This window comes from Gigantopelta aegis, chromosome 14 (assembly GCF_016097555.1).
Source record: "Gigantopelta aegis isolate Gae_Host chromosome 14, Gae_host_genome, whole genome shotgun sequence".
Taxonomy (NCBI): Eukaryota; Metazoa; Mollusca; class Gastropoda; order Neomphalida; family Peltospiridae; genus Gigantopelta; species Gigantopelta aegis.
The window spans coordinates 11,244,203-11,258,332 of NC_054712.1; the positions used below are offsets into that span (position 1 = coordinate 11,244,203).

Sequence of the window (14,130 nt, forward strand, 5' to 3'; positions counted from 1 at the left end):
TACCACGGTCTTTAATATACCATTCATGGCATACTGGCTGGAACGATAAATAGTCCAATGAGTCCACCGATGGGGATCGATCCTAGACAGACTGCACATCAAGCGAGCTATTTACTACTAGGCTACAGCCAGCTTAGGATGGATGCATGGATGGATGCATGCATGTATGTTTGTGTGTTCATGCGTATTTGTATGTATGTGTATCTGGCTATGTAATTGTGTTTGCGTGTGGATATTTGGCTATGTCCCCGTTTTGGCGATATATTAATGTTGACTTTCACTTATATTTAGCCTGCTTTTGTCACTTGGAATTAGAAATGATCCGTCATTGGCGAACACTGATTTTGGAATAAGCGACATCTCATTGTCCCCGATGGTGGCTAGCAACTTTTATACAAACTCTGACCGAGACTGTTGGATAACAAGGAATCGTGCGAGCAGCTGCCGGTCCTCCCACAATTTGATTATCTTATCTCCGACATGGAATCTCTGTTTGGCCATCCAAGAGGAATGGGTCTCCAGTTTTAGTTCTGCCATTGTATCCCAGACGGAAATGGTAGAGGCAACCAGAATCCAACAAAAGTCTTCTATGCTGATATATATGTGTAATAGGAAATTCGTCACGACTTTTATTGTTTATTTAATATGGAAAATATCAAATGAGTCTACGTTAATCAGTATTGGTTAGCCTAAACAAAGACTGGTTAACTAGACGAGGTTCATATTTTACATATTAAACATATGAGTAGCTAATTATATTTATCCTATAATACTTCTAAAATAACATTTCCATTCGATATTTAGTAAATATCATAGTACTAAAGTCACGATGAATACAAATTAGTTTGACATCACGCATTTTAACTAAATATTATGAAAACGTTACGCTCAGGTAAACAAATGACCCATTGACAGCAACACATTATTGCCTAGAGACCTTCCAAATATACACATACCTTTAAATTTGCATACCATTATTACACGGGTTAAACCACTAAATTATCACATGGTTTTATGACATGGTTATTATGGGAAAGTTATATGATAAATACTAATATATAATATAACAGTATCAAAATGACATGGTTTGAAAACCGAACCGTAAATTGTATATGACAGAAGTCGTGGGAGAAACAGAAATGCTGCTATACAATAGTTATAAATCTACACAAATTTCTAATGGTACCAATGTTCTTACGATTGAAAAGCTGCTTCCAACAATAAAATTGATTAAGCAGCAACAAAGTGGAGCATAAAAATATAATCTTATAAAACAGATGGCTGCTTAATACAGGTGGCCACTTAAACAGGTTTGCTAGTTTAAACAACGTTATGTTGTCATGTTAGCGTTTATCACGAACATTGTGCATAAGTGAAACAAATAAATAATACATGTCTTTTTCGATTTCTCTGCTTGAGTATTTGTCTTGTGAAATCTTGAGGGAAGAGACCATAGATTCTGCTTAGAAGGCAACACGGAGGAAATGTTTTATTTAAAATTGCACTTAACAACCTTTGTTATACGTCGTCGTAGTTCTGCTTAGAGAACAGAAACAAAAGTCACACAGTCGTATTGTTCAATAATGGAGTTCTGTTGGGTTGACTTTGTGAGTGAGAACATCAAGGGTACGAACAGCAGAGCTGCTTTCCTTGGATCTCTCCTCCATGCATAGAAAAACGAATATTTATAACATACATATATGTGTTGACACGTAACTACCATGATTTATAGTCCTTAGCTGTTATGCTGGGGGCAACAGTTAAAATCCAGTGTCCTTGATTGCTGTACCTCAGTTTAACTCTAATTGGTCTGATTGCTAGTCCCTAATTAACTAAATGAGAAGTTCCATTGTTTATTAAGTTATACCGTACATGACAGGTGACAGAATCGCAATTAGTTGAATCGTACCTGCATAACTGCTAAATATATAAATTGTGTTTGAATATAGTTGTAAATGCTGCACTTGCAGTGGAATTATACGCACGACTTTCTTAGAGAAACAATCCCCATGTTGTAGCGTAAGTTTGTTTTGGGGTTTTTGTTTACACCTTTTTATCTAAAATAGATCAAACAGGTTACGTTTCTTTTTCGGACTGCGCTGTTCTTTGATGTAGGCTGATTTCAGTATGTGTTGTATGAAAATGTAACTTAGTGATTACAATAAGTTAAGAGTGGGTCACTTTTCGAACAGTTCAATTTTATAATTGGAAATACAAATGATGCTGATTTAATCGAGAATTTATTACAATTTTACTTGAGTTTCTCTTTGTTAAACCATTTTAGACCATACGTTTGCAAACTTAATCATTGGCGGATCCAGAGGGGTCTCATAAGGGTTCCCTGACACCTCCCCACCCGTTTGAAGTGCCCCTTTAAGTTATATTTTAACTTTTTTTAATTCATCATCCATCACAATATACAACATTAAATTGCCCTGGAAACGAAGGGCTGATCATCTTTAATTCACTTTCTTTCCGCTACAGATATTTGAAAGCTTAGCTCATTTGCATTCGACAAACTCATGCTTGCCTTTCTTTTTGAAGTGTGTATTTATCGGAGTGGCTTAGGGGAATGATTGTGACTTGCTGGCCCAAATCACTTTCTTTCTTTCTTTAACTCGTTTTCTTGCTTATATCCAATTAAGGTTCAAGCACACTGTCCTGGGCATATACCTCAGCTATCTGGGCTGTCTGTCCAGGACAGTGGTTTAGCTGTTATTGAGAGAGAAGGTGTAGTGTAGTGGTCTTATACCTACCCATTGATTCATTAAAACTCGCTCTGGATGTGAGGCGGTACCGGGCTGCGAACCCTGTACCTACCAGCCTTATGTCCGATGGCTAAACCAAGACATCATCGAGGCTGGTCTAAAGCACTAAATTGTGGAGGGGACTACCATATTTTAGAGGTCAAGTGTGTGGTTACCCAACCCCCACCCCCACCCCCATCTAACCGCACCTACTGTAACGGTTGTAAAGTAAAAAAAAGTAAAGTTTGTTTTATTTAACGACGCCACTAGAGCACATTGATTTTTTTATCTTATCATCGGCTATTAGACGTCAAACATATGGTCATTCTGACACTGTTTTTTTAGAGGAAACTCTTTTAAGACAGGCAGCAAGGATCTTTTATTTGCGCTTCCCACAGGCAGAATAGCATAACCATGGCCTTTGTTGAACCAGTTATGGATCACTGGTCGGTGCAAGTGGTTTACACCTACCCATTGAGCCTTGCGGAGCACTCACTCAGGGTTTGGAGTCGGTATCTGGATTAAAAATCCCATGCCTCGACTGGGATCCGAACCCAGTACCTACCAGCCTGTAGTCCGATGGCCTACCACGACGCCACCGAGGCCGGTCATCTCTTCAGTGACCTTGAGTTTCTCCAGGGCTAATGGATAATCACTGTGTAGATTGTGGAGTTCATGGGGGGTGGGGGGGGGGGGGGGGGTAGTCGAGGTCCACTTCTAATATATCCTTCTGATGCATCATTTGGCACTTGTACAATATCCAACTCTCTGTCTCATTGAACCAGTGAAATTCCCAAACAGGTAGAGGTTGTGACATGGCCGAGCCATGTATTTTGTTTACATCTAAGCAGGTTATAATGGCTCTCAGTTTGTTCAGGTTAAACTCTGGAAGATGAGCACTGTTTGCTCTGGAACAGCTTTGGGTGTTAAAAGAGATACCACAGCTCAATCCTTACTCAATAAACAGGTGTTGATCTCTGTCAGTCAGCGACTCTGGATGTATATGTCATCTTCAGAGCTGCTTTTCACAGCTGCTTTTCAAACACATCAGCCTTGCGGAGCACGCACTCACTCGACTGGGATCCGAACCCAGTGCCTGCCAGCCTGTAGTCCGATGGCCTAACCACGACGCCACCGAGGCCAGTATAACGGTTCTATGCAAGTTAACCAATCATTAAACGAGGTTTCGCAACCACCACTTTGCTGTTAATGATAGTGACAAATAACCACTTTGAGTGCAGTTGGTGATGTCACAGCAATTTACTTCCTGCAAATGCAATTAAAAGTTCTTCCACACGTAATAAATTCCATGGCTAAAGTATAATTTAAAACAGTTAAAATAAATATCACTTCTGAGGGTGCCGCCATCTTTAAAGGCATATTATCACAGACCACTGACCTATTTAATGGTCTAACAAAGTAAAAATAACTGAATTATGGCAATGGTCCATAATTCAAAAACTAAAATTGCCGAGAGGGTTGACATGGATTTCACTCCATCATGGTTCAGTTAAGGTGATGCAATAGCTAGATTTGGTTTCCAACAATTAATGTAATTTTTATTTATTATCCATTTTTAGAGAAATAAGGTCCTTAAATCCGTGACAGTATGCCTTTAAGTACCTATTTGTGCCGATCTGCGAAACTAGCTCAACGATTTCGGTCTTCTTGGGGTTTTTTCAGAGATACATTTTATTTTGCCAAAAAAAACATACAATTTGTAGGCATACTTACATATTTATAAATAAAATAGTATAATGTGCACATTGCGGGGAATGGTAATTAGCAACGGAATGGAATCGACAAAAGTCAATAATAAATGGTTAATACATAAATAGTAATAAAATACAATATAATAACACGCATAATATATCAATGTTTTCTGTTCTATGCGTGGTAGCAGTGGTCAAATATTTACACAATTTAATTAGCTGTTTTGAATTGTCGCTGAACAGTAGTTGCGTTAATTTCATTTAATGTTGGTGGTTTATTATAATAATAAGGTTTTTTCATTGACGTAGACCCACCCCCCACCCCCACTCCCACCATCATCAAACCTTCTTTTTTTTTACTGTATTAAATTTCGTAAAATCATATATACATACAGTGTGCGATGCTCCCCCCCCCCCCCCAAATAATGGGTTGATCCCCCCCCCCCACACCCCCCACTCCCCAATATAAAATTCTGGCTACGACTGGTATGGGCTCAAATTCCTAAGCTGAATAATAAGTTCAAATTGATTTGTTTCACAGCTGTAGATTCTTGAAAACAACATAGACCTAAAACAATAGTTTGACGTCACACAATATAGACGACTGTTTGTTTGTTTTTCGCAACAAAGTCGCCAGTCATTGGACAAATACAACGGTCGTTAAACAGTTCAAGCAAGTGAATCAACCAATGAATAAAGGCATGTTTTATGTACCAGTATAGAGGTTTTTTCTTTTTTCTTTTGTTTATTCTATATGTGACATTCAGTATCGTTGAAAGTGTTTTGAAGAGTCATTTCTGTACAATTATTCCAATCATTAGGTTGTGTCGTTTTAAAAACTTCTTTACCCAAATGTTTGTTAACATACTGTACTGTAATTTTGGAAGAAACTATGGCCAATATTTACTATTTCAGTTGTTTGTTATAGCAACAGTTTCAGATTTGGTGAAGTCTTCAAGTTGTAAAGAGGATATCACATACATAAGAGATGACGCCTTTTTTAATTCACGTTTAACGGAGGGCAAAATTCGTACCCACATTGGTGTAGAAAATCAAGCCAAGTGCGCTGTGAAATGTAATAGAGATTCTAACTGTATATCGTTCTTTTACAAGAAGAATTCTGGCACCTGCCAGATTAATTCTGTGATTTACCTTTCAACTTCTGGATCAGTTGCCGATGAAGGATTTGTATACTTCAGGGAAAACATGGGTGAGAATTGTATACACATTTTATTTTAAATTTACGTTAGAAAACGCATTGGCAACCAAGATTCAAGTACGTGACACCTTAAAGTAACATTTATGATCAAGTTACCTTTATATTCAGTTCAAAATGTATGCAAAATGCAAGATGACTGAACACAGGTGGGGGGTTTAATATGAAATATCCCACAAAAATGCATCCTCCCCCACCCCCTCAACTTGTTTTCTTTTTCTTTTTTGGCAATACTAAAATAGTTTAAAATTAAAAAGACGCCAAACAAGATAAAACTATTGATTTCAATGTATGGTACTAACTAGCCAGCAATCGGTACATGCGTACGGGCTATTGTTTTTCGTGTTTTAATAGCAAAATATAAAGCAGACATGTTCGTGAATGAATGTTTAACGACACACCAGCACAAAAAATGCATCGGCTATTTGGGTGTTAATCGTAAAGAATAATGGTAAATAGAGAATAACACGTGAGTGGTCGTTAGAATGAATGAATGAATGAATGAATGTTTAACGACACCCCAGCACGAAAAATACATCGGCTATTGGGTGTCAAACTATGGTAATGCAAACAAATAAAGTGATGATCAACATCAATATAAAAATTCAAGATTTAAGTAAAAACAGTGTAAAGAACTGTGCAAAAATACTAATATCACAGACAGATACTGACTTTTACTCAAAATTTCAATTGTATCTCAAAGAAAACAAGGGGATTTGTGCTGTATTGGCCATTCTCAAAGAGAATGTTACAGACCTGCACCACGGTGAGGTTACAGCACGCGCAGGGGTGAGTGGTCGTTAGATACCATTAGCTCCCAATGAATTGCTTTAAAATGTATCTAACGAGCGAAAGCGAGTTCAATACCTTTTTAAACAATGAGTTGTGAGATAAATAATATCTAACAGATAGGAATGTATTATTCTATTTCTTACATATCCTCAAAAAGCAGGTATTAAGAAAATTTTAACATCTTTTTCGACTAAAAGTTATTTACAGTCGTTGCACTTGTAGCTGACTTACGCGTCACAGACACATGATTGCCAGGTTAACTATACGTCACAGTGTAATCGATTTCCATCGTGCGGGGTTTTTTTATTGGACGTATGGCATTGGTGACCTAGTCATCACCTAGGAGCAGCCAGTCGTATGTCTTGAAATTGTTAAGGCACGTACGTGTGTAAACAACTGTGTTATCAAAAATAACGCATGATGTTCTCATCAACAAGTGTGTAAGAAACGTGTGTGTTTACCGTTATGTCTATTACCGTTAATAAATTAATGGGAAATGGAATTAATAATGGTAAATACTTTTTAAAACGTATATAGAGATCTACAATTGTTACTAATACAGGCATATGTATGAATTACTGCTAGACTGGATGATTGTAATAACGTGTCAAATCTATCTTTGCTGTTATTCAACATACATAACGACAATAATTATGATGGTAAAGACACATGACATGGTATTTTGTGCCATCTGCAATGTACTTCAGTAATGCAATTATGCAAATGGATTTTAAAACAGATTTACCGATATTTTATTAAACTAATGGTAAAGACAGACAATAAGTGTGACATCGAAAACACGGTTTCTGAAAATTAACAATAGGCCGTCTATAAAGATACCCAGCTAGTATTCATGGATTTGACACCGTTGATATAAGCTTGACCTAGATATAGCAGTGTTATCTGGTGGATAGCTTTCATACTAATCAAATTGTTGGTCCTTTTTTGTAGATAATATAACGGTAAAGACAAAAACATAAAAAATAAAAGGTGTAACTTGCAGTGTTGTTGTATGTTAATATTTTAAGTTGTAGTTTGAGGAAAAACACATATTTATAAGAGGATTACTTACATCTTGCAGTTTACATGTAGACACTTATTATTTTGTATACAATAACGGCGTGGACACTTTGGATATATAATTTTAAAGACAAGCTTTTTAATCACACTGCATCAAGAGATGATGCTTTTTATATGCATCCCAGTTTATTTACATTGTATGCTGTTTTGTGGGAAATATTGCAATGTCTTTACCGTTATTAGCCACTTTGTGTGAAAATAAGAAATAATGATATTTTTGACAAATATCCACCCCCACCCCCCACCCCACCCCATTATCTACCATGACCTATCCATGTTTCTATTAAATTAAGAAAGTATTAGTAAATTATTGTACTTGTTTTAAGAATGTCGTTTTGTTATACCTAAGACAAACATGTCGTTTAAGTTAATCTAGACATATAAAAATGTGGGGTTTTGTCCCGAGACAATTGTGCGAGAAGGTTTATAAATGTATGTTAATTTCGCTATATGTCATGTTGATTAGGGGTTCTGAAGCCCTATCCCGTTTTATATGTTGATAGGGCCAGGACGTACATACAGTACAGTTAACGTTTTATTTAACACCACCACTAGAGCACATCCATTTATTAATCAAAGGCTATTGGATATCAAACATCTGATACATCTGAGATATAATTCCATTTTATAATTACTGTTTTGTGATAGGCGTCTTGATTGGTTAAAATGATATCACGTGATCTAAAACAATCAACGTTCATTCTTCCATGAACGTGAAAACTGCACTTTTTCGGTAAACAACGGAATCCCCGTTTTTATTGTTTTATCCCAAGTTCGTCTGCATTGTGAGTGACGGTGACAATTCAGGCTTTAAACTACTCCGGTTTTGAACTGAGACACATAATGTATATGACAGGCCACAAAAACGAAGCTTATATTAGAAGTTATAGCAGAGAATGCTAAACAAATCAAAAAAGAGACATGAGCGCAGCTCTGTCACATTTGACAAAAACACCAAACCGACAACTTACACGCGTGAAAACACATACGCCTTTGTGCACAATTCCGCTACCTGTCCTTTCCGAGAATAATATCACACATCACAAACTTCCTCTGAAATTCACACACACAGTAACACTGAAATCACTTTATCCCTTTCAAGTCAGTCTTCACAGTCATTTTTACTAATTCAATTTTTGACAACTGCAATTTCAATATAGGTAGTAGATAAATCTTCTAAATAATTTGACGCTCTCCCCCATGTTAATTAGTTCAAAATGCATCGAAAAACATTTTGCGTTATCAGTTGATGTTCTGTTATTTTAAATTTTATAACGTTTTATCCACATTTGATTCAGAAAATTAAAATTTATAAAACCTTATGTAAATCAATGAAATGAATCGGAGATTTGACGGAAAAAAACGAATGTAACTTTCTAAGGGAATTCCCTTATTTGTGTATTGATACAGTTGTAAATCATTGTGGAATAGAGTTCGATTGGGTTTTTAAATATAGTTTGTGTATAATGGCAATATTAATGCATTTGGGATTATAAGAATTGAATGTTATATTTTTGACGTTCATACTATGATAAACACCAAAAACGTGTTTAGAGAAACCCAGCTACATTTTTCAGTTACGGATATTTCGATGCAATGTCCCTCAAACGGGAGCGCTTATACCACGGTCCTTGATATACCAGTCGTAAAAAAACATGTTGTCACGAGAGAAAAACAAATCGGTCCATTGATAGGATTTCGTCCTACTACCAAAGCACCTCAACTCTATCGTCTAAGCGAGATCTCCGCGAAAAAAATGGGACGGGTGACAAAATAGTCCCTTATCTGAATAAAAACAGTTTTTCATATTAACATTACCACCAAACAGCTATATAGGATAGCGAATAAATCACTTCTCATTGTTACATGGATTACAAAATTATTTTCGGGCAGAATGATGCAAATACACGGCAAAGGGTGTTTTGTTTTGTCGTTGTTGTTGTTTTTGTATGTATGTTGTTTGTTTGTTTGTTGTTGTTTTTTTTTTTGTTTTGTTTTTGGGTTTTTTTTTGTTTTTTTTACAGAAATACAACTTTAGATATGTTAGCAGCTTTGTTGTTTTGACTAAATAAAATTTTGGACTTTCGCATTTTCATTCCTATTGCTAATGGAAACATGAAAAATAAAACGAAGAAAAATAAATAAATAAATAATTAACTAATTAACTAATTAACTAACTAAGTAAATAAATAAATAAATAAAGACTCATAAAGTACACACTAATGTGTTCCATTTTCTTTTCAGAGTGTCCTGTCCCGCCGTCAATACCGAACTCTCGACCTCAGTTTGACGTTAACTCTGCTCCTAACACCATAGGGACGGTGCTGGAGTATACGTGCAGTGTTGGGTATACGCCAGAGAGGAGTGTCAACTGTCAAGTAGACGGCACATGGACTCGGATGGCCTGCACTGAAGGTTTCATGTTTCATCTGTTGATGCATAATACTTGTTTATGAAGGACATCACATGTTTTATAGAGCAACTGCTGTTAAAATTACTACTATTAACACAAACACCATGAACATTGATGTTACTACTATTTCTTCCATCAATTCAGTTTTTGTTTTATTATAGTGATAAAGGCGGCGGAATGGGCGAGTGTGGTGGGTGCAAAAGCCCCCAATAAGTTTGTGTGGCAATTATCTTTATACGAGTGTCGGGATGTAGCTTAGTGGTGAAGCGTTCGCAGTCGTTTAGGTGGGCCCATTGGGCTATTTCTCATTCCAGTCAGTGCACCACGACTGGTATGTCAAAGGTCGTGGTATGTGCTATCCTGTCTGTAGGATGGTGCATAAAAAAGATCCATTGCTACTAATAGGAAACATGTAGTGGATTTCCTGTCTATTGTCATAGCCGATGATTAATAAATATATGTGTTCTAATGGTATCGTTAAGCAAAACAAACTTTAACACTTTGAACATTTATTTTTATACGAAAGATGTGTACGTTCCTATAATAATTATAATAATAATAATAATAATAATAATCACGTTCATGACTTGAATCATTAGAAACATTTCAGTGTTAAATTCTTATTTGCATTTTATTTTTATTTTTTTTCGTTTTGTTATAACGAATATATCTGAAGCGGTTTTTAGTTTCAAAAAGAAAAAGAAAGGGAAATAAAAAATTATACATTTTACTCAAACTAAATGTAATGTAAAATTACGCTAGGATATTGAACATGAAATTGTACCACAAAGTCTTATTGCAGACACCAGAACTGTTGTAGTAGGGCATACACACCTATACAATTATAAGCTATATAGCTATATATAATTATCAGTCTATGACAGCCGCTGTTTTGGTTTTCTGTCTCTTCCCCCCCCCCCCCCCCCCAAAAAAAAAAAAAAAAAACCCAACAAAACAATAAAAAACAACAAACAACAAAAAAAAAAAAAAAAAAAAAAACAGAAAAAAGGCAGAAGTTTGCTTAACATTTCGGATCCTAAAAGTTTAGTTTTAAAAGGTATACTTTCAGGCAACAATGCTTCGGTTTGATTAGTAGGACATTCTTGTAAGATATGTATGTGGGACAATTGCAGCTCATCTTACAATAGCATACACCTGTCTTCAATCTGGATCTATGGTACAATTGGTGTAGGTAGTACCAAGGTATGTCATGGCTGGTGTGAAGGTCTGAAGATTTGTTTACTTGATCTTGTATTGACAACTGATGCCAGTTGCCGTATCATTGTTTTTGTTTGGCAATGTATTCATTCGACTTAAAAGGTCCTTATAAGAAAAGTATAGTCTGTAATTGATTGAATCTTAACAAAACCGTTACACATGAACAGGACTGTATCTCGGCACAATGTGGTGACGAATGGGCATCTGGCAAACTAGTGGATGATTCCAGCAATCTCTATCCGGTGCCTAGCTCAGTGGTAAAGCGCTCGCTTGATGCGCGGTCGGTTTGGGATCGAACTCCGTCAGTGGGCCCATAGTGCTATTTCTCGCTCCAGCCAGTGCACCACGACTGGTACATCAAGGGCCGTAGTATGTGCTACCCTGTCTATGGGATGGTGCATATAAAAGATCCCTTGCTGCTAATCGAAAAGAGTAGCCCATAAAGTGGCGACAGCGGGTTTCCTCTCTCAATATCTGTGTGGTCCTTTACCATATGTCTGACGCTATATAACTGTAAATAAAATGTGTTGAGTGCGTCGTTAAATAAAACATTTCCTTCCTTCTCAATCCAGTGCCTCGTCTAAAGGAGAACAGCCATTAGTAGATCTATTACTGGATATCTTATTCTTCTTGGATCGTCACAAAGAGGACTGCCACTCCCAGACTAGTTTACTAAATCAAAACTAGCACTGGACGGATCTAATTAGAATAAGCGCAGCTGTGATGACATGCACTCATAAACTACTGTCATGACGCTGATGATATCAGGTGTTCACGTAAGCACCTGCCATAAGTACTGCTGCCGCAGCGCTGTTAAGTCTATCACTTCATAAAAAACGATGATAAAATAATAAGTGTGCAAAAGTTTCACCAAAGAGATGAAAAAGAATGCATAAGTCCAAAATATGGAATAGCATCAGCCATCATTTTGGTCAGTGATCCATCATATTTAGCAGATATAGCCTCCATATGTCTACCATAAAACATTTCGAATGCCCTCGGGATTCCCTGGACATCATAGTCCTGATGGAACAACTTCTGTGACAGGCTAAATGGATTTTCTGGATCCGCTACGGATTCATATCTCCGTTTATCGATCTGAAGACTGTCAGAATTACTAAATGTTTGACATCCAATACTAACTGATTATGAATACGATTTAGTAGATATAGGCTCCAGATGTCGTGGACATCATAACCCTGATGGAACAACGTTTGTGCCATAATGCCATGACATTGTTTGAAATCCGCAAACAATGAGCATGTCCCAAGATATCTTAGAAATGATATGTAGACACCTACAGCTAGAACAGAAGTATCAACATCAACACCATTTACTACTACTTATATATTAACACCATTTACTACTACTTATATATTAACACCATTTACTACTACTTATATATTAACACCATTTACTACTACTTATATATTAACACCATTTACTACTGCTGCTACTACTACTACTACTACTACTACTACTACTACTAACTACGTCATGTATGACTAATAATAATAATAAAAAACTATATAATTTTTACATTCTTCTGTAACTAGTCAGATTAAAAAGCCTCTTTGTAGCCCTTGTACATTGTACATATTTAAAATGTATTTTGTTAAAGCATCCCTGTAACACATTATACTGGTATGCTGTGAACTAGTGATAACGCTATTATGTAACATCGATGAGTGAAGTCCGAATGAACCAATTGACAAGTGTGTGCCACTTTGGTCGAGAAATGCAGTGAAATCAACACATCCCGAGAGCCGATAAATGGCATTGATAAGGCTTACCAAGGTAAGTGTTCTCGAGAGACATGCATAACCACCATCTGTTCAAAAGTATATAGATAAAGGTGTTTCAAGTATGCGTCAGATGATCCAGGCATGACACTCCGTGTAGCCGACGTTAAGGGCCGTTATCAGCTAAAAGCTCAGAGAAATAATATTGTTCTGCAACCTATACTGATTGAAGAAAGTCGTTTAAGAGATGATCCAAGAGTGACACACCGTGTAGCCGACGTTAAGTGCCGTTACCAGCTAAAAGCTGAGAGAAAGAATATTGTTCTGCAACCTATACTGATTGAAAATTTTAGAGATGATCCAAAAGTGACACTCCATGTAGCTGACGTTAGGTGCCGTTATCAGCTAAAAGCTCAGAGAAAGAATATTGTTCTGCAACCTATACTGATTGAAGAAAGTCGTTGAAGAGATTATCCAAGAGTGACACACCGTGTAGCCGACGTTAAGTGCTGTTACCAGCTAAAAGCTGAGAGAAAGAATATTGTTCTGCAACCTATACTGATTGAAGATTTTAGAGATGATCCAAGAGTGACACTCCATGTAGCCGACGTTAAGTGCCGTTACCAGCTAAAAACTCGGAGAAAGAATATTGTTCTGCAACCTAAGAGATTGAAGAAAGTCGTTGAAGAGATGAATTGAACATTCAAACCCTACTTGTCTACAGTAGGACCCTATCCAGGGGATTTAAGCCTGTGAAGTTGAAATCGTGCACTATCCAAGAAATGAACTTTGAACCGAAATATCCAATATATAGTCCTGGGGCTGAGGGGAGTCCTATGTGCAATCATATGTCCCCTCATTTTGACTCTTGATCATAGTAGGAGACCCCTAGCAGAGTAGAAAAAAGCTTGGGTGGACATCACAGATCATGGGCAGAAGGGGTTAAATTCAAGATGGCATCCAAGATGGCCACCATAACATTAAATCAGGTATAACTTGCCAGGGAATTGAGCTAGATGGATAATTTTCATATTATTCCACGATTCCTTCAGACAGAATCACAAAACTTGTTCTGCAATTTCAAATCAAAGTCCAGAATAGCTTGCCTAATTGTTGCAGCACACTGGGTAATCAGATCACTTGAACGAATGACATCAGCCATGTCTTCAGGTGCAAAAATACGATTACAGATTTATTTGCTTCCGTAGGT

At 36.8% G+C, this 14,130-nt stretch overlaps 1 protein-coding gene across 2 annotated transcripts in view; it reads left to right on the forward strand.

Moving 5' to 3' along the window:
- Positions 1–5,243: 5,243 nt before the first annotated feature.
- The window catches only part of LOC121389001 (zona pellucida sperm-binding protein 3 receptor-like), a 30,917-nt gene continuing 22,030 nt past the window's right edge, over positions 5,244–14,130 (forward strand). For both annotated transcript variants that reach the window (XM_041520589.1, XM_041520590.1), the window contains exons 1-2: positions 5,244–5,669; positions 9,792–9,962. In XM_041520589.1, coding sequence (XP_041376523.1) covers positions 5,312–5,669; positions 9,792–9,962 — 529 coding nt within the window. In that variant the 5' untranslated portion in view covers positions 5,244–5,311. The remainder of the gene's footprint in view (positions 5,670–9,791; positions 9,963–14,130) is intronic.